Consider the following 25,036-nt stretch of genomic DNA (forward strand, 5'->3'; position numbering starts at 1 on the left):
ATAATTTGTAATTTTGACATAAAAATATGTTTTAAAGGTTCTCACAAAAGTTTGATTTTGTGGTTTTAACTGGAAAACATATTTGTGGTTTTGGAGGAAAAATGTTTTTTATGATTTCGATAGAAAATATGATTTTGCAATTTTGACCAAAACATATTTTAATGTTTCTAAAGCAAAAAAAAATTTGATTTTGTGGTTTTCGTCAAAAACACACAATTTTGTGGGTTTTGGAGGAAATTTTTTTTTTTTTATGATTTTGATAGGAAAATACAATTTTACTATTTTGACAGAAAAACATGTGCTAACGGTTTTGGCCAAAAATATATCTTTAGAAGAAAAATACAATTTTTTATAGAAAATACGATTTTTTATAGAAAAATGTTTAGCTTTCCGACGACAAAATGATTTTGGTCTTGGAAGAGAAATATGGTTTAGCGGTTTGCGTGATCCACATAGAGGAAGAATCTGAGTGAAACGTAGCTAAAGCAAAGAGTTCAAATGGTGGTAGAATCATTACCCTCCAAGATAAAGAGAAGCTTCATGTAGAGTTTTTGCCAGGTAAGAAAGCTGAACGAACCAGTATCAAACCGGCTATTGTGAAATCTGAATAATTTAAGTTTAAATTAATTATGGATTAATCCAATTCGATTTAACAAATGGATTGCATCAATCCATAGTCATTTAAGTTAATGAGTAAATAGTTTTAATGGTTAATCTGCAAATTATAATTTTACAACTAAAATAGTTAACAAATAAAAATACTAATACTATTTGGATTAAGCATAAAATATTGGTTAGATTTTGAAAAAAAAATTACGATTTTGGCGAAAAATCTTTTTCTGATTTTGATGAGTAAATTTGATTTCTAGTGTTGGAAAGAAAATATGATTTTACAAATAACGGAAAAATACGATTATGTATTTTAGGCGGGAAAATATAAAATTTTGGTTGGTGAAAAACATGATTTTATAATTTTGATTAAAAAACAGTTTTGTAATTTAGAGAAAACCACTATTTTACGATTCTGACAAAAACATAGTTTACTGTTTTTGATAAAAAAACGCAATTTTACAATTTTGACGGAAATACGTGTTTTAACAATTTGGGGAGGGGGGGGGGCAATATGTTATAACATTTGTAGCGAAAATAACATGTTTAACTGTTTCAGTGATCGAGATTGAGCTAGGAAGAAGCTGAATGAAACAGTAGGTAAAGCAAAGTTCGAATGGTGTATTTAACATTTTACCAAAAAAAAAAAGTTCGAATGGTGGTAGAATCATTACCTTCCAGGGTAAAGAGAAGCTTCCTGTAGATTTTTTCCCGGTAGGAAAGCTGAACAAACTAGTGTCAAACCGGCTATTCCGAAATCTGAACCGACCAAGAGGATCATGGAATTGAGAAGCGGGAAGCAAGGAAGATGAAGACAGAGCTTTGCCGAGAAAGTGGTCGCTGTTTCTGGTCATCTTTGATTCATCTATAAGGTAAAACAAAACGTTCTGACAGACTGTTAAAAACCAGTTTTCTGTAATATTTTTTTTTTTGTTTTTAATTGTTTCATCATGATTTTCATATATTTGATCTTTTTGGATGTACACGTCTTTAATGTTTATTTATTACTATCAGTAGTCAGATTTCAAGAAAGTGATTGAACAAAAGACACCATTTATAGGCTTATGGCAAAGATTCAGTTGTGTCTCAATCAGAAATTCAATTACCAAACAAAAAAATGTATAGATCTGGTAATTAAAACTTGTAGGGATATATACAAGATTTTGTTCTGTCACAAAAATCCAACATGTCACTCTCTTTTCTTCTTCAATCATGATTCATTCATTGTACATGTTCTATAAGCTGTATAGTCGACAAAACTAAAAATCTTGAAACTTGGAGAAAGAAGCAGACAATAGAAAATTGATGTTACTCTCAGTCAATAGTGTGATGAGTTTGAGAGCTGCCTTAGCCAGAGAATCAGCCTAGACATTACTGAATCAGGAACGTTATTAAAGGTGATATAATTAAAAAGAGTTAGTGATTGAAATTCTGATGCATTTGCCATTGGAGTTGATTAACGAAAATGATTTAGAATGTGACCAAAGATACTGCATTCTATACCTTGAAGAAACTTGCAGAAAATTGATGTTACTTTAGTGGACAAAAGTTTGGCCATTTTTCGTACAACTTTCGGATTTTGATATGAATTTTTTGTCATTCCACATGTTTTTGTCGGTGAAAATTCTATAATATGTACCACGGATGTGGCAGTTCAGTTGGTTTAAGCGCAGCCGTTGGTGGTGTTGCGTTCCTGGATTTGATCCACCGTGGGAGGAGTGTCCAGGACCTTAACAGGTACAGACGCAAGCTGGCTCCGAGCCTAGGTAGAGGGATTAGGGCCAAAGGCCCGAACCTCCGACCTGGTTAATCAAAAAAAAAAAAAATCTATAAGATGATACAGTATGTCTTATTATTGTGTATTCGATAGTTTCATTATTTGGCTGTGTGATCAAAGAATATTAAATTTTGAAGAAAAAAATTGTTTGCATTATTATTATTATTACGAAAAGACGTTTCATATAAACAAAGCATCCCTACCTCTTTGAATATTGAACCACATACTCCAAAAACTCTAACTCTGAACCTTGATCATATTTCCTCGTTAACTACGTAACTACCCTCCATGCTGCTCGCTCTTGTATCCACACTGACAGGGCTAGTTTAGGTATTTTCGTAGTTTCATTTGAGCAATCTCATGGCTTAGCAAAAATATTTGGTGGATCATATTATTACTCGTCTCTCTTAGCTACGTGTAACGATTCCAACTTCAAATGATCTTTATATATATATTAGTTACACTGAAAATGAGTCTTTGAAGTACTTCTATGGTTGATTTCTTGAGCAAGAAGAAACTTAGCACCATCAAATGTCCGCAAAGAAGAAGGACCTTCTGTCCTTAGCCATGGAGAGAACTAGTGAATGGTTAATCACTCTCTTCCTATATTTTCTTCTTCTTCTTTTTTTGTTATCAAATGTGAAAATCACTTATTTTATTTTTATTCTCTCATAACTGGTTTCAGGATTTCAAGTCAAGAGATTCCTAGTGATATCACTGTTCACATAGGAGACACTTCCTTTTCCCTCCACAAGGTGATTCTTTTCTAGATTCCTAGTGATGTACACTTTTCTTAACACTCAGTGTCTGTCATGTGTGCAGATTCTTCTGTCAAAATGTGGGTTTATAAAGAACCTTGCTTCCGAGTCAAGCAACGATTCCAACGTCACCGTTATCAAGATACCAGATTTTCCCGGAGGCGCAAGAGCATTCGAGCTAGCCATCAAATTCTGCTACGGAATAAACTTAGAGATGAACGCAGAGAACATTGCCATGCTGCGTTGCGCAGCAGAGTATCTTGACATGACAGAGGAACACTCTGTTGCAAACCTCATGGAGACAACAGAGGTTTACTTAAACGAAGTGATCTTCAAGAGTTTAACGAGTTCAGTTAAAGTTCTACAAAAATCTGAGGGTTTGCTTCCTATGGCCGAGAGAGTGAAGCTCGTGAGCCGGTGTATAGATGCTATAGCTTATGTAACTTGTCAGGAGAGCCAAAACAAGGAGGATATAGTTGACTTGTGGGCTGAGGATTTATCTATTCTAAGGATTGATATGTTTCAACGTGTCTTGATAGCAATGATGGCTAGAGGGTTTAAGAAACACGCACTTGGTCCATTGCTTGTTGTATATGCTCAAAAAGCTCTTAGAGGGTTGGTGAGATTCTTGATTTTCTTTCTTTTTTTTTTGCTAAAAGATTCTTGATTTTCTTGATCATAACAATGTATTTATCTTATTTTACTAAATATCAGAGGAAGAAGATTCATGAGTTTCTTTGTGGGAAATGCAGGAGATCTCTGGAAGAGGGGCTAAGAAGATGGATGCGGAACAAGAACATGAGAGAAGACTGATTCTTGAAACAATTGTGAGTCTTCTTCCAAGGGAGAGAAACGCAGTTTCAGTCAGCTTTCTTTCGATGCTTTTAAGAGCTGCGTTATACCTCGAAACCACGGTAGCTTGTAGGCTTGATTTGGAGAAGAGAATGGGATTACAGTTAAGACAAGCCGTGCTTGATGATCTATTGATTCCCTCGTTTAATGGTGACAGCACAATGTTTGATGTAGACACTGTTCAACGCATCCTCATGAAATATCTTGAGTTTGAAGTTGAAGGAAACTCTGTTGATTTTGCTACTGATATTGGTGAACTCATGGAGTCTTATCTTGCTGAAGTCGCTTCTGATAGAAACATGAACTTGGCCAAGTTCATTGGGTTAGCAGAATGCATTCCTGAGCAGTCTAGGATCACTGACGATGGCATGTATCGAGCCATAGACATGTACCTTAAGGTATACTTTTGCTACAAGACTTAAGTTTTCGTTGATTAGTAAGAAAAATATAGTGATAGAACTCTTTAGCTATTTTTAAGTCGAAAAAAACTAAAATTTTAATGTTTTAAATCCTAAACTTACAAACGGTTTGATGTATGTCACTCCCATCATAATGACATCTATATTGGATGGAAAACAGTTAAAATGAAACCCAATGTTTTAGTTAAAACCATCAACTATTTCTAAATGAATATATTAAAAAGTTCAAAGATAGTGTGGGTTAGAGTATGATCCAGAGAAGAGAGATCTCTAGTCTCTACAAATATTGATTAAATGTTGTTGTGCAGGTGCATCCAAATATAAGTGAAGTGGAGAAGAAGAAAATATGCAGCTTAATGAACAGCCAAAAGCTTTCGCAAGAAGCTTGTGCTCATGTAGCACAAAACAAACGTCTCCCTGTACATATAGTAGCTCAAGTTCTGCACCAAGAGCAGCAAAGTCTCCGCCAAGTTTTATGTGATTCAGATTCTCCGGTAGCCGCAGCCACAATCGCACCAGAAAGTCCTCCTCCTCCTACTCTAACCACCTACAACAATGAGCTCTCCAAACTAAATCGGGAAAACCAAGACTTGAAGCTTGAGTTGCTCAAAATGAAAATGACGTTGAAGGAGTTGGAGAAGGAGAAAGATTTTGAAATCAAGAGTTGTTCGGATAGCTCTCCGGTTTCAACTGCCTCGGTGGTTAAGCCTCCATTACCAAGAAAGTCATTTATTAGTTCTGTTTCTCGGAGACTAGGAAAGCTTAACCCTTTTGGCCACACACCAGGACGAACCATGCGACGTAAAGGCCGAAGACACTCTATATCTTAGAGATAATAAACACTTGTTCTCGTCTCGTTGATGTTTCTTTAGTTCCTGTTTTAAAAGGTGTTTCTCTGTATCAACATAAGAGCGCTCGGATAATAATATCAATTGAGTTTCGGTGTTTTGGTGTTTGGTGTAATCCTAATTCAAAGAACAATTTTCATTAATTAATTTCCATATTTTCCTCAATATTAGGGTCATGCATATGTAAGAGCATCGTTATTGGAGAGACTAAAACAAAAGTCCTTAACAATATTATATTAGTACTTTTATGTTTAGGGACAATGGTAAGAATTTTTTAAAATTTGTAGATTATTAGTAGGACTTTTATTGTCCCTTAGTGGATGAAATCAAGTTTGTTTCATACATGTTTCACTTGATCGTAACTAGCTAAATCAGCAGCGTTGATGATAGCGTTTCTATAGAAATTGTATAGTATCATGTAACCCATCCTTTGGTAATTCCAGTGACCATGGACGATCAGTTAGCGTAGGGAAATTGCATCTTCGTCGGATCGATCCCGTGCGCCGGAATCGGAAGCCTTGGCTGCTGCTGCGGTAGATTCATAGGTTTCAGCTGCTGCGGAGGAAGAAGAATCGACTGAATCGGCGGCGGGGGCGGTTGATGTTGCTACTGCCGTGCCCTAGAAAGAAGCTCCAGCGGTGATATTTGGGGAAGCTGGCAAGTGGCCATGATTGTTGATCTATCGAAAGAAGGAGAAAAAAGAGCAAGGGTCGTGATTTAATTAGGGGACAAAACAGAAATCCCTTATGTTTTATTTCTATTCTTATTTTTTAATCCTAATTAAATTAAAGGACCTTCCTAAGGGTTCCCGATAAAGATGGTCTAACGCATCCTCCAGCTTTTACTCAATTTCTTCATTCTCAAGCTTCAAAATTATCATAAATAATGGCCGCAACCAATGGCCATTAATTATTTTTGTCACGAAAAATACTTTTTTTTGTCCCGAAAAATAATTATTTTATAGATATATAATATAAATAATTGTTTAAAAATAGTTTTTGAATTATAATTCTTCAAATTTGACATTTTATAATTTTTTATTTTTTGAAATTTTCGTTTAAAATTTTGAATTTTTAATCTATTTTTGAAAAAACTTTGAAAAATCTAAATATTTATTTATATATTTATTAAAATCCTAAATCTTTATTCTAAAACTCCACCGCTTAACTCTAATTAACTATAGAATTATAAGTGTCTAATTATCTTTTTAAAAATATAATATAATAGTTAAAATAAATATGAAAAGTGATATTAAAAATATGGTAGTTTTGGTAATTTCTCAAAATAAAGCACCATCGTAGATGGTTCGAGAAGAGTGATGTGTGTGATGGGTTTTTAAGGGTTTCACCTTTTAAAGACTTTGCCTATCGTGTTGTAAATTATTTGTTTTTCTTCTCATCACTTGGTCAACATTTCTTATACTACGAGACTTTTCAAACGGTTGGACTGAAGTATTCAAATCAAGATTAATTTTTCAGTTGGTTCGATCATTAACAATATAATATCGGTTTCGTGAGAACATGTATCGCTTACATCTACCAGCTGATGTATAAGAATAATACTAACAATTTCTCCATCACATATCAGTTGATTGACTCTCTGTATTTTATTTAATAATCTAAAAGTTTTTTTTTTTGGTAAAATGTTAAATTAATAATCTAAAGGTTGTTTTCAGTTTAGTGACAAAGTCATGTTCATACAATATTAAGACATGGTTCTTAGTGTGTAAATGTGCTGGAGGTGATGAGTCGAAAGACTGTTCAACTTTTCTAAAACTTTGAAAATAATATATTATAATAAATTACCTCTGTCTATTTATTTAGATCCATCCTAAACATTATCAAATCATCCTGCACTTTCTAGCCTGAAAAAAAAGCTATAAAAAAAACATGGAGAAGCAAAACGATGCTGTGGTGAGATTAGCAAAACACGTCATCCATACCGTCGCTGACGGCTCCAACCTCGTCTTCTCACCAACGTCAATCAATGTTTTGCTCAGCATCATTGCCGCTGGTTCGTGTGCCGCCACCAAAGAACAAATCCTCTCCTTCCTCATGTCACCATCAACAGAGCACCTCAACACTGTCTTGACAGAGATAGTATCTGTTGCCCTAGCCGATGGCAGCGAGAGAAACGACTTGCGCTTATCTGCTGCTAATGGTGCCTGGGTTGACAAATCTCTTCCCTTGAAGCTTTCCTTTAAAGAGCTTTTGGAGAACTCCTACAAGGCTACTTGCAGTCAGGTTGACTTCTTCAACAAGGTAAGTTAGGTCTATAATATACTTTTTTTGATCCCATCTTATTTTAGAAGTCAGATTACAAATGATAACATTGCATTTTTGGAATGATTGGTTAATTTGATGATCGCTTATATTGAAGCCTGCCGATGTGATTGATGAAGTGAATACATGGGCTGAAGTACACACCAATGGACTCATCAAGCAGATTCTTCCGGAGGATTCGGTTGAGGAGATTCGTAAAAGCAAGCTCATACTAGGAAATGCAGTCTACTTCAAAGCAGCTTGGAGCGAAAAATTCAATGCAAGGTTCACAAAAGATAACGATTTTCACCTTCTTGATGGCACGTCTGTGAAAGTCCCCTTCATGACCAGTCATAAGGACCAATACCTAAGACGCTATGATGGCTTCCAAGTTTTGCGTCTCCCTTATGTAGAGGATCAACGACAATTCTCCATGTACATTTATCTTCCTGATGTTAGAGACGGATTGCCTACTCTCCTTGAGAAAATAGCCTCCGAACCAGGATTTCTTGATAACCATATTCCAGACTACCAAATAGAATTGGATGCTTTTAGAATTCCAAAGTTTAAGTTCTCTTTCGAGTTTGAAGCTTCGGATGTTTTGAAGGATATGGGGTTGACTTGCCCGTTTAATTCTACTGGAGGCGGTCTAACTGAGATGGTTGATTCACCTACTATCGGTGAGAAGTTGTACGTCTCAAACATTTTTCATAAAGCTTGCATTGAAGTGGATGAAGAGGGAACTGAAGCTGCAGCCGTTTCTGTTGGTGTCATACGTCTCATGTGTTTGAGAAAAAATCCAGATTTTGTAGCTGACCATCCATTTCTTTTTACGGTAAGAGAAGACAAGAGTGGTGTGATTTTGTTCATGGGTCAAGTTCTTGATCCCTCGAAACATTGATTCATTTGCTGGTGGCGTGGGAGGAAACATTAAGCAAAATAATATGTTTTATATTCTATATATTCTGTTGTATGTATTATATACTACTATTTGTGACGAATCGGGTTTGTAATGCTAGCAATTGACTTTGCTGGTTATGTCTTTTTGCTACTTTTTCTTACTAATAAAGTTATTTTGGAGTTGAAACAAATATAACTTCTTCCGGTTCCGGATGAGGTGTTACAAAAAATAATATTCTTCCAGATGATCAACTCTAGAGTATGTATAAAAAAAAAGAGTTTAGTGTTGCGTCGCGTACCACTAATCTTGTTAGCATTTTTAGCATGAGGTGTTAATAACTCTTTTCCTCAAAAATTGTGAAGGTGATGTTATTGGAAACCAATTTACCGGACTGAGGTGAAAAACAACTAACTCTGAATCAAGACTAATTCTGTCTCACACACTTTTGGTTTCTTCTTGAAAATCCTCTCGCAAAAATATTCTTTTTGAGTAAATTGACAATATCCAAGTTCAGTTTTTATTTAGATTCACTAACTCTTCTGTCTCGCAATTATCCGTAGGTTTGGGCATTCGGAAACCGTCAGTTTCAATTCGGTTAATTCAAATTTTCAGATTTTCGGTGTTATTCTAATAGATCTCATTCGGATTTTGCTAATTATTAGGTCAGATTCGGTTCCTTGTAGATTCGGTTCTGATCATATTGTAATGTTTGAAATTGTTCAAAAGTATATTTTTAAAATCTCAAAAATTAACAAAAAAGAATTTCAATATATAAAAATTATTTATAAATCTAATTAAAATTAGTTAAATTATCTGAATTAACTAAAAAGTATTCAAATACCAAATAAAACAAACTACAAAAATATTTTGAATGCTCTATATTTAAATCACTTTAATATAATATAAAAATATTAACATATTTAACTAATTTCAGATATTTTCTGATCATAATTCCGATTTCGGTTCGGTTCGGATTATAACTAAACCCAAAGTACTAACTTCATAAGTTCCGTTCGGATGTTTTTGTATAATAGTTCGGATCCGGTTTCAGCTTTTCCAGTTCGGATTTAGATAAATATTTTGGATTGGGGTAAAAACGTCTGGTCATACTTATCCTTTCTCTTTTGCATCATTTCTTATAGTTTTCCGAAAACTGGATGGACCACCTATGCCAACTGAAGAGTATAATTGACTATGCCTTTAAAACAAAACCTGATAGAAGACTTAGATACACATTTAAATCTGATAGCATCGATTTTATCAGTTTTCTCTGTAAGTTGTTCACCACTGTTTTCTATTGGTCTAATTCCATTAAGTCTTCCTGATCATGAAATGCTTTAGAATGGTTACACGTACTTGGTGTAATCGCGCTTGCTCCACCATCGATTACTCATTAACGATCACATCTTAACTAAACTTTATTTTCTTCTTCTTAGAAATTATAGATGCGGCTCCACCTGTAACCATGTTCCCTAACAACTGATATACGATTTCAGTTGTTATATGTTTTTTTATCACCATTATAGCTCATTCGCATATATTCAACATGTCTTTTTGTGTTTTTGGACTTGAACCCGTCTTTATGAGGCATTCTCGAAAATGTCAGATTCGTCTTTATTATGGGAATAAATGATATCATTCAAAGTTGTGATGGTACCATTATGAATCTAAACTTGATCAGTCCTACAACCACGACGTACACATCTTGTCATCCACTGACTGAACCCATGGCCAGCTTAACCATTTCATAGGCCCAAGGGCAATTTTTCAAAATAGACCCTTAACGTTTAAAATATTATTTATTCCTAGAAAAATTGTATAGTTTATCAAAAACAATAGCTCACATGTTGGATTAAAACTGATTAGAGTCGTATTAAACCAATATCTCACAGAAAATGTTTTTTATACCATCTGATTTCAAAATTTCAAATTTGTATTAGCACTTGTTTTTAAAATTTGTTAAAATGTTCAGCATGACTGATACAATCCAATTGTCAAGTAGTAGAAAGAAGTGACACGTATAATAAAATAATATTTTTAAAATAGAGCATGATCTCGTAAAATAACAAAAACTGGAATAGTTTGGGGGAAGAAGAATTTTAGTGAAAAAGAGATTTCTGGGAATGTGAAACATTTTTGATTAAGTGAAAAGTGAAATCAGTGTATATGAACACATCCCTGATTTTTTTCTAACTCTAGTTGTTCTACCACTTAAATTTTCAATAGTTGGTGACAAAAAAAACCAATGCTTAAAAAAATATATTTCATCAAAAGCCCGTATGTTTGCATTTGATGAAATATCCAGTTTTTGTAGCTGACCATCCATTTCTATTTACGGTGAGAGAAGACAAGAGTGGAGTGATTTTGTTCATGGGTCAAGTTCTTGATCCTTCAAAACATTGGTTGAACTGCTTGCGTGTGATAAAAGATTGAGCAATTACATACGTTTGGTGTGTCTATTATTGGCTGTTTCGATTGAATTGAGTTTGTAAACACCAGCAACTGACTTTGTTATGGTTTTATAAACTATACTGCTTTGTTTATTACAATAAGAGGTTGATTCTTAGACTCATCTATATAGTTAGTTGTTAGTCCAATTCCTTAATTAAAGTTATAATAAATCGCAATATTACAGCAATCCTAGTTAAATACTAATATCAAATCAAAACGGTAGTTAAATTTAAAACCAAACTAACCCCAACTAAATCGGAACCCAAACGGTAGCAAACACAACACTATGACCTTTCCACGTCAGCACTAAACTCTCGTCGTCATCATCCTTCTTCATTCCCCATCCAACGGCGTGCTCCCCCAGCATCGCCTTCAACTCCGAAACCGCCTCTTCGCTAACCCTAACCCCACCGAACTCATTATCTCTCATCCTCTCAAGCCACCGTCCCTTCGTCTCCGTCCTCTCGACCCTCTCCACACCTTCCTTGGCCACCACGTTTTCTATCTTCCAGATTACCTCCGCCTCGTACAACCTCCTCTGCTCGCTCACAAACGTGTCCGTCGTGTCGAAAGGGATCCAGAAGTAGTTAAACGCCGACCTCACCCGCGCGACGAGATTCTCCGACGTGAGATCCGCGTCTTCTTCGATTAGGGTTACGATCGTCGGGTTGAGAGATCGGAGTTGGTTCAAGAAAACGTTTCGGAGAGATAACGGAGTTAGGGTTTCGTCGGGGATGTAACGGAGCATCATGTGGCAGTTAACGACGAGAGCTTCGTTGTAGGAAGTGGAGTAGATACGCAGATGTTGGAGGAGGGAGGAGAAGCCGTCGGAGTACGTTGAAGGTATGATGGTGAACTGCATTTCTATGTTTCTGGTGGTGGCGAAGTTGACGAGCTTTGAGCCGAGCTCTTCGTAGGAGATGTTGATGAGCGGTGGGAAGCTGGAGGGGGAGGAGACGACGGTGAGTTTGAGAAGCGGGGGTGTGTTGAGTTTGCTCGCCATGGCGTCTATGAGAGTAGGGATTTGCATACAGTGAGTCAAACTTAAGTCAACGATGTGTACCGTTGAGTAGCCTTCCACGGCGGTTATTATCGCCTCGTTGGCCGCGATGAATCCGAACCTGTGCCACGGTGTTAGGTCGATGAACCCGGCGAGGTCCACGACCGAGAACCGGTGGATTTCGTCCGCCGGCGGCGGTTGAAAGAAGGAGTTTCCGAAGACGGTGGAGAAGAGTGCGGGGATTTTGGAGGCGGCGCGTGAGAGCAACGCGCGGACGAAGGCGGATGTGAGCCGTTGGGTGGAGGAGTCGGCGTCGGGTGGGGCAATGTTGTTGAGGACCCAGAGGAGTTGGTGAGCTAGTGCGGCGTCGTTGGAGTCGATGGCGGTGGCGCAGTGGAGGAGGAGCTGTTCCATGAAGCTAGCGTCGCCCCCGCTGCAGCGTTGGGATTTGAAAGAAGGGAACCGGGTCGGGCTTATGATCCCTGTTCTGGTCATTTGGGTCCGGTTTTGGAGAGAAGTGTGTTACTACTTACTAGTCTCTTCTTCTTGTGGTTTTGCATGACACATAAGGAAACAAAAAGAATAAAAAGCTTAGAGAAGGTGACGAAAACGACATGTCCATAATTGTATGTATTTTTTTTTTACGTTGATTAATTAACTGTGTGCATTTAAAATTCTGAAAAGGTGAAGAATAGAGAGAAACGAGACAAAGAGAGGGATGTGGAAAGAAAGAGACGAGTCAATAGAGAGAGTCGTGTAAGTATGTGGTAACCTTATCATCGGGAAACGCACCGTTTCGGTCGGTCGTTTATGCAGGACAAATCTATACAATAACAGCTTTTCCTATATATAGTATCTATCTAGCTGAATTGTTCAGTATGATTATCTATCTACATACATTGTATGTGCAATATGTCTGAAATAGCAAAAAATAGGAATCTCCGGTTAGGTCGTAGGGTGCATTTTATGCTCATTTGATATGTTATTGAGGGAAAGTATTGCATTTTTTTTATATCGTTGACCTCGAAATATAGTAAGTACCATATATGTTTCTGTTATAATATATAGCAAGGGAAAAAAGAGTACTGCTTGAAGGCGGGTGACATGTGAATATGTAGTGTCTGGTTTGTATTGAATTCATGTGTGTATGTACGGCTGAGTTATTTGTCATCTAGGTTGCAATTATTCTCTTTTCGCTGAACTATCGCATTCATCAATAAAATCACTGCATGCACTTTACAACGAATTAAAGAAAATTAAAAAACCATCCCATACGATTGGTTATATGATTTTGGTATGCTTTTATATAGCATTTGGATGTTATTGATTAGTTGATTGAATCCGAAATTTAGATGTCAAAGCAGTTTATATAGAACCTACGGACTTTAATTTTTTTTTTTTTGACGTCGAACTTGGAAATTTGTTATTGGAACTATTGTGTTTAATTTGATGATATCCAATATAAATAAATGTTTCAACCTGTCTCCTAGCATAGATTTATACAAGCAGTATTAAGTATTATATCGAAGAAGATAAAATCAATCAATACTATTAAAACAAAAGCATTTTTTATCTACTTGCAAATAATGTAGATTACACCAATTTCATTAATAATTTAATGTCTTAATATTTACCTTAGTTTACTACTCTATAAACTACAAAACTACCAAAATATATTTATTCTTTCTACCATATTTTGTGCAACAGTTTAACTATACACAATCAAAATCGTGGCCCAAAAACTATTGCAAATATATATTGGGAAAATGGTCATTTAAATCATGAACTTTTTAATTTGGTCGAAAAAAGGCATGAACTTTCTCATGGACCATTTAAAGTATATACTTATTTTGATTAGCCATTTAAGGCATCAACTAAGTTCGACAAAGCCAATTTGAATACGTCGTTAATTCCATTAACAGAGCTATTAGACGGGGTTAATTGCCGTTATTACCTCTGTTAAACACCAAACGATGTCGTTTTAAAATTAGAAAACCCCCAAATCCATATATCCCCAAATCGAAATCCCTAAATCCCTAATTCTCAGAACGCTCAATTGATCAGACACGTTCTCTTCAAAATGATAAGAAAGAAGGGAATTCCAAGAGAAAAGATACCTTATCGACGAGGACAGGGGAAGAATGATGAATCTTTGAAAGGCGGAAGTGAAGCAGAAGCTCGTGAGGCCAGAGCAGCTGCTCGCGAAGAAAGAGCTCGTGAGGAAGAGACTCGTGAAGCAGAGAATCGTGCAGCAATGGCTCGTGAAGCAAGAGCACAGGCTCGTGAAGCAAGGGCTCGTGTACTAGAGGCGAGCGAAGTAGAGAATCGTGAAGAAAGGACTCATGAAGTGGATGAGGCTTGTGAAGTAGAGGCGACTGACGAAAGGGCTCGTGAAGCTAAGGCTCGAGCAGGGGCTTGTGAAGTAGAGGCGACTGACGAAAGGGCTCGTGAAGCTAGGCTTCGTGAAGCTAAGGCCCGAGCAGAGGCTTGTAGAGAAGAGAATCGTGGGGAAGAAGATGATGTAAGTGAAGACGATTGTGCTGTGTTTGGCGATGATGATTTTAATGGTCTTGAAGATGGTGCTGATGAAGAGAATGAAGATGATCAAACACATAATGAGGAAGAGGAACACCTCGAAGAGGAAGCTGATGAAGAAAACATGGATGAAGAAGCTGCGAGAGATGAAGGAGATGGAAGTAAATGCAGACTTGCTTTTCATAGCTTTACCAAACATTAAGAAAGCAATGCAAATGACCACAAAGCAAACACACACAAAGCACAACATCATCAACGCTTTCCACTTCTTTATTTCCATCTCGCTCCTTGCTACACCTTCTTTCAAATCTTTAATCAAAGTCTTTAACTCATCTACCTCAGTTATGGTATTAGTAAGCTTCCTGCCAATGATTTCGATTTTTGGAATAGCATCTTCAACCTCTTCACACACAGCATCCTCAACCCACTTGAATAAATGTCCCTAATTCATGATCAAATTAGATGTTAATATCAAACTAACATAAAGAACATCTCAGAGGCTGTTTAAATAACGTAAACATCTAACAAGCTTACATCTTTTTTGGTTATGCAACGGTAGAAAGGTCTTCCTGGATTCTCTTGTGTCTTCGATAGGTAAGGCTTTACGCGTAAACCACACTCACACTTCACTGGGAATCCACGAATTTCTCCCCCATGATTTATCTCTGAAGATGAACTCATCAGAAAATTGAGACGAAATTGTAAAGAAAGTATGTTTTGAACTTTCTGGGAATTAGGGATTTAGGGATTTCGATTTGGAGATATATGGATTTGGGGGTTTTCTAATTTTAAAACGACATCGTTTGGTGTTTAACAGAGGTAATAACGGCAATTAACCCCGTCTAATAGCTCTGTTAATGGAATTAACGACGTATTCAAATTGGCTTTGTCGAACTTAGTTGATGCCTTAAATGGCTAATCAAAATAAGTATATGCTTTAAATGGTCCATGAGAAAGTTCATGTCTTTTTTCGACCAAATTAAAAAGTTCATGATTTAAATGACCATTTTCCCATATTGGTAATATATATTACCAATAGTAAACAGAAAACAATTAATTTCTTTTTTTTGAAAAAAAAATTACTCGTGTTAGATGATTAAACCTAACCCGGATTGACTATTTCTTTTTCATAAACTGGTTCCCATTTTTATATGCCTTATGCTAAGAACAAAACTTACCTTCACCCCCTAACGTGAACCTCTACATTCACCCATCAATAGGAATTAGTTAATTGAGATTTGATATCTTTTAAAAAAGGAAACCAAGTAATAAGAAATTTAATGAAATAAAATTATGTTTTCAGATAAATAAAAAATATAGCAATTATCAAAAAAAAATATTCTTTTTAATATTGATAAATCCATCAAAAAATACTAAACCCTAAATCCTAAATTCTAAACCCTAAACCTTAAATTCTAAATACTAAACCCTAAACCCTTGAGAAAAGCCTGAACCCTTGGGTAAATCCTATACACTAAACCCTTAAATTTAAACCAAACCTTAAATCATAAACTAAATCCTAATCCCTAAACTATAAATCATAACCCCTAATACTAAACCCTAAATCCTAAATTCCAAAATGGCCATGGTTTAGGATTAAGAGTTTATGATTTAATATCTGTCAAAGAGTTTAGGGTTCAGAGTTTCGTGTTTAGAATTTAGGATTTAATATTATGGTTTATGATTAAGGGTAGGGTTTAGGGTTTAAAATTAACGATTTAGAGTATAAGATTTGCCCAAGGGTTCAGACTTTCCCCAAGGATTTAGGGTTTAGTATTTAGAATTTAGGGTATAGGGTTCAGTATTTTTGGACGGATTTATCAATACTAAAATAATTTTTTTTTATAATTGCTACTATTTTTTATTTATCTAAAAACATAATTTTATTTCATTAAATTCTTATTACTTGGTTTCATTTTTTAAGAGATATCAAATCTCAATTAACTAATTCTTATTGGTGGGTGAATGTAGAGGTTCACCTTAGGGGGTGAAGTTAAGTTTTGTTCTTATGCTAACCAACGATGAATCATGTTTGATTTCATTAAATCTATTATTCAAAAACTTATACTAATTCCCGAGTGTTTATATAGTATTGATTAGTTTTCGTAATGATTTTTATAGTATAGTTACATTTATATTATTTCCTCCCAATAGCTGAGTTACTCCTTTAGAGTTTGTTTCATCCATAACCATTAAAAAGTGTGTCATATGTCCATGATTCATCTATCATACATCTCTCAGAATTTGGTTTGGTACTTGTTAAAGCTGTTGAATTTCCACTGGTTCCTCCTATTTATGATTAGCTTGAAACCAAACATGGTATTCTGACTTAGTGTGTTAGACAGTTTTTAAAGGATTCATGTGTATCTCTCTAAATAATTTATCATTTCTAAATTTCCAAGTGTATCAAATAATCAAAAGATATGAATTTCTATCCAATTCAAAATCTTCAATATTATTTTTTCGCCTAAATAGATAATCTATATTTGTGAAGTGGTTTGCACTGAAAACACCCCGTAGTGAATTCATGTGCGAAAAAAAAGATGATAAGACAACTCTTAAATTTGGATAAATATCGTTTTTTACCAATGATCAAATTGAGGTTACTGGAAAGCTGGAGACACTCAAACTCAAAGATAGCATGGTTTATAGTTGGGATTTATGATTTAGTTAATGTGCCTATACCGGTTTGATATGATATTAATCGATACATAATTTTTTTATATTTTAACTTTAACAATTGATATATAATATTCAGCTAATCTTGTTTAGCAATACTTAAGAGCCAGGTGATGCATTTCTGATCATTTTATTAGTTTCCACATCTTTTTGTTTAATGTTGTTTTCTTATCTCCATGTTTTTATATATCACCATTTTGTCGAATCTAGAATAGTGTTTCACAGACATAAGAGTACTTGTAATATTTATGTTTACTTTTTCTTACTAATTTGGTCATATTTTCTTACATATATAAATCTCGTTTGAAACGACTACATAAATTCATTTTAGGCTTAAATTCTTAATAGCTAATTTGTTAGTTGTATTCAAAAATAGGCTAAGAAAATATCAAGTATTAATGATTTTCTTATGGCATCTACAATTTTATCCTCATTATTTTCATCAAAATGAATTAAATTCAAAATTAATTTGTAGTTTGTTCCAAATCCCTCATTCCCCCCTTCCCCCCACAAAGAATATTTCAAATATATTATATTATTACTATTTATTATTAATTCTAAAAATTATTATTACTTAATAAAACATACAAATTTAACCCAAATAGAATTTTATTTAAGCTAAATATTTATTATAAACATAATTTTAGTTTCTAAAATAAAGATATAATGATTTATATAAATTTATAATCATCTTATGAAAGTATTAATAGGTTTTAAAAGTAATAAACACAAATATTGATTTTTGAATATAAAACAAAATTATATGAAAGTTTAAACACTAATTATACATAAAAACTTAACACTAAAATGAGTTTTTGTTAATATTATTCTCTCTTATTTTTTTTTTTGCTAAATCGATTATTCTCTCCTATTTGAGAAATATTATTAATTAACTATAGGATAGAAGTACTACGATTTGCGTATAATTTTTCTTACTTGTTTTCTTTTGTCGGCTTGTATCTTCTTACTAATTTAAGTTCTGTTTTAAATGACTAAACTCATTTATAGGCTAAATTCTTACTCTTTCCGTTTCATATTAAGTGTCGTTGTAGAGATTTTTTTGTTGCAAAATAAATGTCGTTTTAGTATTTCAATGCAAAATTTATTAACTTTATTCTGCATTTTATTTTTCTATTGGTTGAGATGTATGGGTAATGATGTTTTTGTATGGAAAATATGCAAAATTTAATGATTTCTTAATTCATGTGTACAACTCTAAAATGACACTTATTCATAAACAGTACATCAAATGAACTCACACGACTTAAGTGGAGGAGGTGATGAAACTGTATTGGGCCCAACTGCGGCTGCTCATGCTATTAAACTCGAATCTTGCTGATGTTATTTATGCTCATTTTATTGATGGACTCTAGTTTATCCAATTATTCTATACTATCTTATCCGAAAACAAACATGTAAAGAGTATGTTGCTAAAAAAGACATGTAAAGAGTATAATTACTTCACTTCCATAAAAGTAATAAATAAACATTACTTCCAAAAAATAATGAAATTCATGATTAGACACTAATTAGATGTATTGAATTGGTGATACTGAAAGTTGGAGGATGTTAATAAACCCCACTTTCACGCGCGTCCGAATTCTAGAAATTTTTCATTAGATGTTCTAATAGTGTAGTGGGAGAAATGCAGTTCACTTTCGTAAGGGTGGACGTTCAGATACCCGTTCGGATTAGGATTGGGTATTTTGGATTTTTGGATATTTTGGTATATGGATATAGAACCCGTTCGGGTATTTCTGTACTTTGGATAGGGTTCGGGTATTTTTAGTTCGGACTCGGTTATTTCAGACCGGGTTAGGATATTAAATTTTGAAAGAAAAAAATATCATTTTTAAGTTTTTTGTACTTAAAAATTTAGCTTTTAATTAACTTATTTTTTTAATTTTAATAGATTAAACGATCAATAGATTTGGAGGTAACATTTCAAAAATAAATAAACATTAGTTTGGCTATTGTTTTTAGAATTTGGATGTAACTTTTGTTAATACATGAAACAAAAAAACTTGACATTCATTTTAAGTAAGTATCATATGTTCGGTTATTTTCTTATATCCATTCGGGTTCAGATATTACCCGTTCGGGTTCGAATATCCACTCTCTTTTAAATCAATACCCGTTCAGGTATTTTGATATTTCGGTTCGGATATCGGTTCGGGTTTTTCAGATCGGGTTTGTATACGGGTTCAGATATCAGATAAAATGCCCACCCTTACACCCGCATGTGAAGTTTTCCTACCCCAAAGTTATTATTCGCGTTTTTTCTGTTTTTAAGAAACAGTTAGAGGGAGATCTACGTGCAGTTCAAACAGTTACCTATAAATACAATATTTTCATTCTATTTTACTAACAACTTTAACAATAGAAAAACTATCATTGACTATATATTTCTCTTTTCTATTTTTGTCATATAATTTACATTTACTTAAATTATTATATTTATATAATATGTTTAATTATAATATGTATTATGCAAAATATAATGATAATAACTTAAATATGTATACTAGTGGAATATATAATCATTAAATTTTAATGTTTTCATATTTGATTTTCAAAATTGCACTAACATGATTTTAGTGCAAAAATTATTGTTGTTTATGTATTATATTTCTATATTATGTGGTTTGATATGTTTTATTGTAATTTTTATTATTTAAACATACTCCCTCAGTTTCCAATTGTAAGTAGTTTTATTTTATAGCACAAATATTTAGAAAGTGGTTATTTAAAAAAAATTCATATAATCAATTAATTCAACCAATTATAAAAAGTGTATTGAAATATGTAAACTACTTATATTTTAAATAAACTATTTTTGCTATAACTACCTCCAAATAGAAATAGATAGAGTATAATTTATTTTATTTGAAATGTTTTATCATTCAAAACTATAATAATTGTCTGATCTATTCGATGTGATATACATGATCTGTTTGATCTGCATTTCTCATGCATGATCCGCTTGATATGTACTTGTTCCGCTTGATCTGCATGATCTCCACCGTTTGATTTTTTTTCTCATTCGCAACCTAGAATCCTCAGATTGCTGAACACCAACTTTTAAGTTGTATTTTTCTTTTTGCTAAACACCACTATCGGTTTGGCCGAGTGGTTAAGACGTGTGCCTACTAACATAGAATTTTCCCGCTAGAGTTTGAATCTCTCAGGCGATGACATATTTTTCAAAATTATATTTAACCGGAGCTTTTATCTCTTGTGGTAAAAGGTTCACAGCTGTGAGTACTGCCATCTGAGATCGAGTGTGACTACTGAAAATGTTTTTAAATGGTAAGAAAACGTGAATTTTGCATGTCTTATAAGATTAGTCTTTGGACTTAGAAAATCTTGGGATCGCACCATAATTATCAAAAAAAACTTTTAAGTTGTATGCCAATTTAAAACCAAAAACATGGACAATTATTTTGATTTTTTTAAACATGAATCAAAATACATGTCTATTTGGAACTTGCAAACTATAAATCGCCTGTAGCAAATAAAGCTCATTCGTTTATACTTTTCCAGCTCATTATTATCTATCTATATATATAAAAAAGGGTTGGTTCTCTCCTGCTGACACATCAGCATCCAGCTAGATAATTCAAGCTCTGTCGCGTTGCCACGTGTCAAAGGCGGACGAAACTCAGCGTTTCATTTAACGCGTAACGTGATGGGCTTCCTTTGTGATTTCGTGTTTGGGCTCTGAGTCTGGTGTCTTCGTCCAGCCAGAGTAGAGGTGTTTCTCGCTTTAACCCTAATTGCTCCATCGCATGTTTGGAGATCGTCTATCCGTTCCCCCGACGACGGCGCATGACGTCTGAGTGTCCTTTTCCAGACTGAAATTGGCGGAGGTGTAACTTCACGTTTATTCCAATTAATTCCATCACCACTACGAGTCTTCAATGCGTCGTTCTTAACTCAGGCGGTGTGAAATCTGTGTGAGTACTTCTCCTTCCGAACTCATCATCTCTTTCTATCTCTTTCAGTATACTTATTCGTGCTGTTATGGCTAACTCAATGTAAGTCCATTTCTTCGTGTTTTTTTAGATCTGTCTATAATTATCATGTTTTTTTTTTTTCATTTCTTCATGTTTTTTTAAGATCTATGTTCGATCATTCCGTCGAATTTCTTATTGTTTTATTGACACTGAGATATCTGATCCGTTCAGTCAACTATGATGCAAACCACCATCAACGCACACCGGCTTCCAAAATTCCGACCAAGACTTGCTGCCGGGTCGATTTATTCAATCTCTATATTTGACGTGGCTCGGTGTGCTCAGAACTTCAGGCTTACCGATTCCTCTTTACTGATCGTGTCATGGCTACAATCAAACTGGAAAAGTAATAGTTATTCTGTTTTTTTTTTCCTTTTTAAACTCTTTGCGAATGAATATATATTGTTTTCATATTTGAGCTAATTAGTTATTGTGACTGCAATAATTTCTGCTGCAACCCTGCAGTGATGTCTCTGTTACACTGAATCTATTCGACTCTCAAGTTGTTTTCGTTCCATAAAAGCTTGAAGGCTTGCGTGATGATCCAAAGGTGATAGTTGCCACAAACATAAATCCGAAGACGGTTGGAGGTATTATGTTGTTTTATCCCGTATAATGCTATCTGATATTATGGAAAATCACATTTGTGCAACTCTTTAGTATGCTGTGCAGGTCGTTTGTTTCTCAACGCAATGTCTGGTACTCATATTTACTTGGACAGCTGCAGGGGAATCTTGCTTCTACAAGTAAGCGTAGCTGTTATTGAATGTGTACGCGTACGATGAGAGGCTTAGGTTGCTGACAGTTGCACTTTTTGTTCAGATTGGTAGCTAGGGACAGTGGTCTTCCATCTGCAGCACCACTGCTAAGGGGATATGCAAAGGTTGAGCCTGTGACAATTCGTGAGCTCAATGATTTTATCATCACTGCCATGTCACATGTAATAAGGTCTACCGAGGTGGTGACTAGCTCTCATTAATAGCTATCCAGCTTCGTATATACATACATCTCATTAATTACATTTTAAATTTTTTATTTCTCCTTAGCTATCGTGTTGAGATGGTTGTAGAGGATGATACTGCTGAAGGGACATTCGTTTGTTTCGATGGTGAGATGACGAATCTACACAACCTTAGAGCAAGTGAAGCTGGTCGGCTGTTAGTAAGATATGCGTTTGACTCATTACATGGTTATCACATAACGGTCACTAGCTCATCTGTTAATTCCGTCTGACAAAAAGGCCGAAGGAGTGAACCCTGAGGACACTTTCGTACACTTTCGAAGTCAGAGTCACTTCATATAACTTCACCGCCCATCATCAGACTTTCACCGTATCATGCATCATCAATGAGATTGACCATGCGCCAGCCCCCGACTTCGTCGAGAATGTAAGTAAAATGTCTATTACTCTGTTTCACTATTAACATAGACATGTATTTATAATACTCTGAGATGTAACAGGTGGGTGATGACGATGATGATGACGATGACCCGGATGGCAGGCTAAGTCATGGATCACTTACATCCGGCAGTGGCGGTTGTGAGGCATCTAAGAGTACTGGAAAAAAGCCAGTTGGTGATGCGCATAAGACGGATGCGACGACTTCCAAGGTGGTCAAGAAGGCCTGTGTTGCTTGAGGTGGAGTTCCAGCAATTACGTTTTCATGCTCTGTATTTTAATAACGCATATGCTTTTTTCTTTACTTTCACAACTTAGCTATCTATGTTTTTGATTTTTCCTTTCTGTTTTTTTCCTCTATGAATGTTCTGAGGTGGTTTAGCAGCCTCCTTAGATAGAGTTGTGATTTCCGTATTATGTCGTTGACTATGAGTCAAATTCGTATTTTAAGTATTTTATTTTCTATGTTTGGGAAAAAAATTTACTAGGTTCATGCAACTGTTTAATACTTATTAGTTCAACATGGGGTGATCCGAAATTTTTTTTATATTCTCTAATACCTAAAAACACACCAACGTTTATATGCTTCATAAATTTCTTGAAGAACTTGACCAAAAATATATTGGTTTAGATTTATTTAACTTAAAGGTAGAGATATATTTATCCTTTTTAGCATTGAAATCTACGTATTATGATTTTAGAGTAATTATTGATTTGAATCTATTTTAATATCTTTAACTTATAGTGATACACTATAAGGGATTGTTAATTTCATAGTAATATAATTTTCAAAAGTCCTGCTTAAATGAATGAGTGTTACTTAATCCAAAAATGTAGTACAGCCTTGGCTTCATATAAATTTATTTGAGAAAAGTTTGGATGATGTGGTTTATTTGATAAAAGTTTTAATAAAATGTGTGTATACTTAAATAATCGATTTTAGAAAACAAATTGTAAATCAATTCATTTTTCACATTATCTAAATCAATAGGTTTAAAATGTATAAAGAATAAAATATAATTCATAATTTATGTATTGAATTTCAACTGTAGTGACAAGTATTTTTATTTTACTTACTCTTATAATAAAAATATAACAAACACTAAAAATGTTAAATAATTACATTAATGAAAAAAGAAAAGCTTTTTATTAATTTATCAATCCTTTGATTTCTAATAAGAACAACAGACACAATAATAAAAATTAAAATTCTTTAAAATTTAGAATAAACTGCATATTTTTACGCGTATATGAAAATACAATATATCTTCTAATTGATTTTCGGCTGCTTAACAGAGATTAATATATCATTTTTTCTGATACTATTTATGTGATAAAATATGATATTTTTGTAGTGTATCATACAAATTTCTTGCAAATACAAATCTGAAATACAAACTATAAAATCATATAAAATAATAGTTTAGATAATAAGTAAAGTATATCCCGCCCGTAGGGCGGACCGACCCTAGTATACTATAAATTATAAATTTATAATTCTCTTTTCGTGTTCACTATTCGTTTTTATCGTTGTGACAAAGATTGTGAAAACTGAGAGGGATTTTTTTTTGTAGTGGATGATGATAAACGGACAAAATTAAAAATATTAACACTTTTGCTTTGTAGTCCGGTGGATTGATAAGAAAAATAATGATTAAAAAAAGGTCCGGTGGTCAGGAAAAGAAGGGAGAATGACGTGGACCACAAGCATTTGTTTGCCAATTGATGGTTGGTCGAAAGTATATTTTAAGTTGGTCCCACTTCGTAAGATCTCCAAATCACTTTTGTTTGGAACAAATATCTATCCTCATTTCAAAGGAGAAATTGGCTAATAAAGCCATATCCAGAGTTCGGTGTTCAAAAAAAAAAAAAACCATATCCAGAGTTCTTGTCTTTGATTTTATAGTTTTGTCCTATAATACTTTTGATTATTTTTTATACGAGTTTAACTGCATAACCCTCTAAATTAATCTATTTTATTAAAATAGAAGTGCACTTATAAATTAACCATAAAAATAATATTTATTTATATTTTTATACCACTGAAGTAATAACTAAACCTATCTTTAAGCATTAATATATTTTCCTAATTTAATAAAAAATTTCCTAAATCAGATGTAAATTAAAAAAAAAGTATTTCACGTCTTACATGCTAAATAAGTGACTTGAAAATTATGCCATTAACAACCCCTTTACAATTTATTCAAACCATAAGATCGATTATGTTGTGATTTAAAACAAAATTTATCTTAAATAATAAAATCATTTTAAAACATAAAAATCGTATAGTATATTCTCTATTAGTTTCCATTGACAAGGGTCTAAAATATTTCTAAAATCTAGCTAACTAATAAATTATATTCTATAATTGGAATCATCTACCAAACATTTATGAGATAAATATATATTACTTATCATCTTCAATTTTATCCTCCTATATAACCGGGAACAAATACATACCTTTTCTATTAAAAGAGGAGTACAAATTAAAAATACTCCTTAGTTTTATAAATTATTTACGCTCTAATACC

At 34.0% G+C, this 25,036-nt stretch overlaps 4 protein-coding genes across 4 annotated transcripts; 2 read left to right on the forward strand and 2 right to left on the reverse strand.

Moving 5' to 3' along the window:
• The first annotated feature begins 2,689 nt into the window (after nucleotides 1-2,689).
• LOC108809716 (putative BTB/POZ domain-containing protein At3g49970) lies at nucleotides 2,690-5,368 on the forward strand. The gene is made up of 5 exons (XM_018581872.2): nucleotides 2,690-2,973; nucleotides 3,072-3,141; nucleotides 3,209-3,763; nucleotides 3,897-4,394; nucleotides 4,724-5,368. Exons 1-5 carry the CDS (start codon nucleotides 2,918-2,920, stop codon nucleotides 5,243-5,245), a joined length of 1,701 nt encoding a protein of 566 aa, XP_018437374.1. The 5' UTR covers nucleotides 2,690-2,917; the 3' UTR covers nucleotides 5,246-5,368.
• A 1,649-nt stretch (nucleotides 5,369-7,017) lies between these two features.
• On the forward strand, nucleotides 7,018-8,604 carry LOC108810593 (serpin-Z10). Its single transcript, XM_018582697.2, has 2 exons — nucleotides 7,018-7,524; nucleotides 7,643-8,604. Exons 1-2 carry the CDS (start codon nucleotides 7,153-7,155, stop codon nucleotides 8,423-8,425), a joined length of 1,155 nt encoding a protein of 384 aa, XP_018438199.1. The 5' UTR covers nucleotides 7,018-7,152; the 3' UTR covers nucleotides 8,426-8,604.
• Nucleotides 8,605-11,022: 2,418 nt separating this feature from the next.
• LOC108810342 (scarecrow-like protein 32) lies at nucleotides 11,023-12,457 on the reverse strand. The gene has a single exon (XM_018582462.2). It carries the CDS (start codon nucleotides 12,369-12,371, stop codon nucleotides 11,127-11,129), a length of 1,245 nt encoding a protein of 414 aa, XP_018437964.1. The 5' UTR covers nucleotides 12,372-12,457; the 3' UTR covers nucleotides 11,023-11,126.
• A 1,721-nt stretch (nucleotides 12,458-14,178) lies between these two features.
• LOC130495823 (uncharacterized protein At1g43920, Chloroplastic-like) lies at nucleotides 14,179-15,092 on the reverse strand. Its single transcript, XM_056987355.1, has 2 exons — nucleotides 14,946-15,092; nucleotides 14,179-14,853 (listed from the first exon to the last, which is right to left on the reverse strand). The coding sequence occupies exons 1-2, from the start codon at nucleotides 15,090-15,092 to the stop codon at nucleotides 14,179-14,181; spliced, it is 822 nt and encodes a 273-aa protein (XP_056843335.1).
• Between the last annotated feature and the right edge of the window lie 9,944 nt (nucleotides 15,093-25,036).

Source organism: Raphanus sativus, chromosome 6 (assembly GCF_000801105.2).
Source record: "Raphanus sativus cultivar WK10039 chromosome 6, ASM80110v3, whole genome shotgun sequence".
In the NCBI taxonomy this organism is placed as follows: domain Eukaryota; kingdom Viridiplantae; phylum Streptophyta; class Magnoliopsida; order Brassicales; family Brassicaceae; genus Raphanus; species Raphanus sativus.